The 5776-nt window shown below is 50.7% G+C and overlaps 1 protein-coding gene across 1 annotated transcript in view; it reads left to right on the forward strand.

Moving 5' to 3' along the window:
• Positions 1 to 4545, forward strand: part of LOC142472552 (myosin heavy chain, skeletal muscle, adult-like) — a 47914-nt gene extending 43369 nt beyond the window's left edge. Inside the window, exons 37-39 of the mRNA XM_075579606.1 lie at positions 650 to 745; positions 1667 to 1801; positions 4186 to 4545. Coding sequence (XP_075435721.1) covers positions 650 to 745; positions 1667 to 1801; positions 4186 to 4206 — 252 coding nt within the window. The 3' untranslated portion in view covers positions 4207 to 4545. The remainder of the gene's footprint in view (positions 1 to 649; positions 746 to 1666; positions 1802 to 4185) is intronic.
• The last annotated feature ends 1231 nt before the right edge of the window (positions 4546 to 5776 follow it).

The following is a 5776-nucleotide window of genomic DNA, read 5'->3' on the forward strand; positions in this document are numbered from 1 at the left end:
TTACAATTCTTCCAAGATAGTATTCTGGTATACAGGGCTTTCCCAGCCTCCTCTTTCTTGTTGAGTAACCCTATGAGGTCCGCTTGAAGAAGAAACCTATGAGGTTTTGAAAGCGATGTACATTATAATCTCATCTATGAAGAACTATAGTGTTGTTTTCTAAGGCCGCGATTTTAGTAGCCGCGGTGGCGCGTGCGCTGCCAAAACAAATACTTGAATTCCGTGAAGGGGCACATAGTGTGCGCGACCGCACGGAGGCGCGATGGCCACGTGATGTCAGCGTCACATGAAGCGGTTCAGCCAATGATGGCGAACCGCTCGTGTGATGTCACGGGCCACGCCCCCCGATGTCTCCTGCATACAGTGCGGGTTTCTCATGCGGTCGCGCACGCACCCTGCACCACCCACTATAATCACGGCCTAAGAGGTATGACCTCTTGTCCGAGCATTCCTATTTCTCTGAAGTGTACTTCTCTCCTGTACCTTTAACGTATATAAAGCATTGTATCACATCCCCTCACCCTCCCTTCTCCCAGGGTGCACATATTTAAAGACCATGCACTGTTAAAAAATAAATAATGGGGCCTTATTTACTAAGCAATCTTCTGCCATAAGGCCCCTTCCAAATATATCATCTTTTCTTTCACAGTCGGAAGAAGATAGAAAGAACACCCTAAGACTACAAGAACTGGTTGATAAGTTACAAGTTAAAGTCAAAGCCTACAAGAGACAAGCAGAAGAATCGGTGCGTATTGCGCAAGCGGCAATTTCTCTGCAATAGGCGTGCGCAGGAATCGCTTCAGATAAAAGTGTTCATGTGACCCGCGCTTAGCACTAATTCACTGTGCCTGTGTGCTAATGTGTCCGTGTAAGTGTGTACTCACGTGATATAACTGTACTCCGGTTTCTCAGAGCCTCAGCGCACAGTATAAAGCAGCAAAGCAGCGCTATGAGACATGTCGTGGTTTCTTTTATATAGCTCTCTTATCGCGAGATGTGGCAAATTAAATAAACAAAAACATTATACAAAATTGAGGGAGAAGAGCAAAAAGAAAAAACTTAAAAACAAATATTAAAGAAAAGAAAATGTTTACCAAACAGCATTTGTCAGCAAAAAAAGAGCTGTCTGCCCCGTGGCTGCCCCCTGTGGCTGCCCCCCGTGGCTGCCATCTGTGTCTGCCCCCCCCCGTGTCTGCCCCCCTGTGTCTGCCCATTTCCCTATCTGCTGTAAAACCTCAGACCCTATTAGATCCTTGGGGCTTTCTGTCACATTTACCCGTATGTCTATCCCACGCAGTTAAGAACTCCCTTACTGTATAAGCCTCTACCACCTCTGCTGGGAGGCAGTTCCACGAATCCACCACCCTTTCCCTGAAGCACTTCTGCATTTCAGTGAAGCCACATCAACTTATTAACACCAGACTTCACCCCACCCATCATTTACTGCAACTAGCGACCATCTCCGCAAACTCGCTGGAGCCTAGGAAAGTCATTGTGTACATAGATGATGTGATGGGATACTCTGCGGTGTTACCCCGTGGAATATACCACACTGGTTTCATGAAGTTTAGGAAACAATGTTAGCAGCTTTTAATTGTTTGTAACTTACCAATAAAGCCACGTTGGCAGAAGGTATATTAACCATGGCGCTGGTTCCTTTTCGTAGGATGAACAGACCAATGGCCACCTCTTGAGATTGCGGAAGCAGCAGCATGAGCTGGACGAGGCGGAAGAACGGGCGGATATCGCTGAATCTCAGCTGAATAAACTCCGAGTAAAGAGTCGGGACTTCGGTGGAAAGGTAATGATGAGCTGTAAAATCACAATCCAAGATAGACTAATTAGCAATACTACATGTCATGGCGAAAGCCTTTCATGGCCGTAGGGTTCTCCCATGCAGTGCTCTACCTTTCTTTTGGGTTTTGAACAAATCGATATGAAGGCTAGATGTGGAACAATAAGCTGTTATAATTTGGTATGATGGAGTATTGCAGAGTGTTAAACATTTTAGAGAACAAGGTAAAAAGTCACACACATAGTGGTCCAGGTTCACTCGTGTGTTAGTGAGCTGAATGCTTTAGATGCCGGAATGACTGTTGCCACTGGGATTCCAGCACTGTGCCACGGGGATTCCCGCACTGTGCCACGGGGATTCCAGCACTGTGCCACGGGGATTCCAGCACTGTGCCACGGGGATTCCAGCACTGTGCCACGGGGATTCCAGCACTGTGCCACGGGGATTCCAGCACTGTGCCACGGGGATTCCAGCACTGTGCCACAGGGATTCCAGCACTGTGCCACGGGGATTCCAGCACTGTGCCACGGGGGATTCCCACACTGTGCCACAGGGATTCCAGCACTGTGCCACGGGGATTCCAGCACTGTGCCACGTGGATTCCAGCACTGTGCCACTGGGATTCCAGCACTGTGCCACGGGGATTCCAGCACTGTGCCACGGGGATTCCAGCACTATGCCACGGGGATTCCAGCACTGTGCCACGGGGATTCCAGCACTGTGCCACGTGGATTCCAGCACTGTGCCACTGGGATTCCAGCACTGTGCCACAGGGATTCCAGCACTGTGCCACGGGGATTCCAGCACTATGCCACGGGGATTCCAGCACTGTGCCACGGGGATTCCAGCACTGTGCCACAGGGATTCCAGCACTGTGCCACGGGGATTCCAGCACTGTGCCACGTGGATTCCAGCACTGTGCCACTGGGATTCCAGCACTGTGCCACGGGGATTCCAGCACTGTGCCACGGGGATTCCAGCACTATGCCACGGGGATTCCAGCACTGTGCCACGGGGATTCCCGCACTGTGCCACGTGGATTCCAGCACTGTGACCGCATGCGTATCAATCTCATGGATGAGACGGGACCACTGATCTTCCCCAGATCCAGGCAAACAAGGGATGACATTCACTGAATGGGACAAGGGCCACGGATGTTCATTGTAATATCCCGTAGCTCCGTAGTGAATCTGGGAACATACGCTCATGTGCACATCCACGTATTGAGACCTACAGCATTTAATACCAAACTGAGCGTGCCCTGCTCTGGCAGTGAAGGGGTTTAACATAAGGTTATTCTTCCTGTTCATTTTAGGTACAGTTAGTTACTTTTTACGTACCAGCTTCTAATACACTAATATAAGCAATACACATTGGGCAATATTCACTAAGCAGTGCTACACTATATGTCCCCTTTCAGTACTGCTTTGTAAATATGCCTCCATACAAGCCATTGAAGTGAAGGGGGCGGTATGGTGCCCTCCGGTATCGGAGTGTGCTCTGCTGGAAATATGTCATGTAATGGCACATTCAGGTATCTTCTTTTGCTGCCAGAAGGTGTTTCACGGAGCAGCACTGCCCTCTCGCCCCGCGGGGTGACACGGAGCAGCACTGCCCCCTCGCCCCGCGGGGTGACACGGAGCAGCACTGCCCCCTCGCCCCGCGGGGTGACATGGAGCAGCACTGCCCCCTCGCCCCGCGGGGTGACACGGAGCAGCACTGCCCCCTCGCCCCGCGGGGTGACACGGAGCAGCACTGCCCCCTCGCCCCGCGGGGTGACATGGAGCAGCACTGCCCCCTCGCCCTGCGGGGTGACACGGAGCAGCACTGCCCCCTCGCCCCGCGGGGTGACACGGAGCAGCACTGCCCACGCCCTGCGGGGTGACACGGAGCAGCACTGCCCCCTCGCCCCGCTGGGTGACACGGAGCAGCACTGCCCCCTCGCCCCGCGGGGTGACACGGAGCAGCACTGCCCCCTCGCCCAGCGGGGTTACACGGAGCAGCACTGCCCCCTCGCCCCGCGGGGTGACACGGAGCAGCACTGCCCCCTCGCCCCGCGGGGTGACACGGAGCAGCACTGCCCCCTCGCCCCGCGGGGTGACACGGAGCAGCACTGCCCCCTCGCCCTGCGGGGTGACATGGAGCAGCACTGCCCCCTCGCCCTGCGGGGTGACACGGAGCAGCACTGCCCCCTCGCCCTGCGGGGTGACACAGAGCAGCGCTGCCCCCTCGCCCCGCGGGGTGACACGGAGCAGCACTGCCCCCTCGCCCTGCGGGGTGACACGGAGCAGCACTGCCCCCTCGCCCCGCGGGGTGACACGGAGCAGCACTGCCCCCTGACAATGATGCATATATGTGAACAGTAATCCAGTTTTAATGTTTCCTTGCAGGGGAAAGAAAATGACGCATGAGCGGCCCGGAAAATAATCTGAAGGAGATTCAACAAAACGTGTCATTTTCGTGGATGTTTTGTATTTCAAACAATTTCTTCAAAGTGCAGCTCTCCCCTAAGACGGAAATACAAAGTACATCTCTACTCACAGGTTCAGAATGAAGTTCTCCATTTAATGTGACCGCCAAGAACAGTGTGAAGACGATTCAGGTCCCATGTGGACCTTTCATCAGGTACCTGATGTATTTGAAGAATTTGTTTGTCTGTGTTGTGTTGGCTGCACAAGCAGGCTTCTCCCCGCCTGAAACTGCCTCCTCGCACTTTGGAAATGTTTTGTATTTCAGACAATAAAATTGGTAGTGTGACATTTTGATTGTTTTTTCATGATATTCTGTGGGATCTATGTGTTAAAGCCTTTTTCGGAGCAAAATTGATGCAAAGAACGTCCAGTTAAATGGAAATTAAATCTTCCCCAGATTAGGGACGAACGTGTCACAGCAAGTTCAATGGATACAAGAAATACGATGTAGCAAGCGAGCGACATTATTCCCAGCAAAGATTATCACAGACTTTTTTAGGCTTCAATGGCAATGTTGGTGCACTTTATCGTGATATATCCCAATTAATCAAAAGAGAGGCCCTATGAATATGAGGATAAGTTGTTTTACACAAGTTAACAACGCGTAGTATCACCCATACCAGGGTCCAGCGGTTCTAACCTCCAGCGCTTCCGTGTCATGTGACTACATGATGGGAGCAAGACCCAAAAACAGAAGTGGAAGGAGTGGGGAGCACGATCTTCCCCATAAAAACCGCTAGAAATTGGTTACCATTAGCAAGTGATCCTTGGCCAGCTGCCTCTAAAATAGGGGTATGCCCAGTGGGACTTAGTTATGCATACGGGTATAGTCACTTAAGTGCAATAGCCAACATTTCTCATTAAGTGAACGACAATTAATAAACAATAATGGCTATCATACTTTAGTGTGTGTACCCCATATTGTTTGCACGGACCCTTCTGTATCTGCTAGTCCGCATTAAAATTAAATTCCTTATCCCGGTGCTAAGCAAGTCTTCTATTATGTTAAGCCCTCATATTTTGTTGGCATAGACCGAACGTTATGTGCAGTAATCCGTCATTATATTGCATATTTCTCATACCGGTGTCCCTCGCTATCTCTGTATGTTTCTATTGTTTCCTCCAGGGTCGACATACACACCTTACCCTGCCATCTCCTGGCCACATACATTTCATTTATCCTGGCCGTCACACTAGTGGGATTGAATGCTGAAAGGGCAGGGACATGTTTAAGGGGTCACACCTGGGAGAATAATCTCCTTTTGTTAGAAAAATCAAACACCTATAAGTTTTTTTTAAATAACTGCAAAAGTTTGTAATGGTGGTGGGCTTGAGTTTCGCTAGCTAATCCCGTTTGTATGATATTACTATGCGGTGAGCAGGAGTTTGCACAGGCAAACCCTCCTTCTCTCTTTCTATTGGTCCTCTAGGAAGGAATACGATAGACAATAAACACACGATTGACAAGAAACCCCTCATTCAGGCTCCTGAAGAAGACACCTTGCCAGGA

This window comes from Ascaphus truei, chromosome 22 (assembly GCF_040206685.1).
Source record: "Ascaphus truei isolate aAscTru1 chromosome 22, aAscTru1.hap1, whole genome shotgun sequence".
In the NCBI taxonomy this organism is placed as follows: Eukaryota; Metazoa; Chordata; class Amphibia; order Anura; family Ascaphidae; genus Ascaphus; species Ascaphus truei.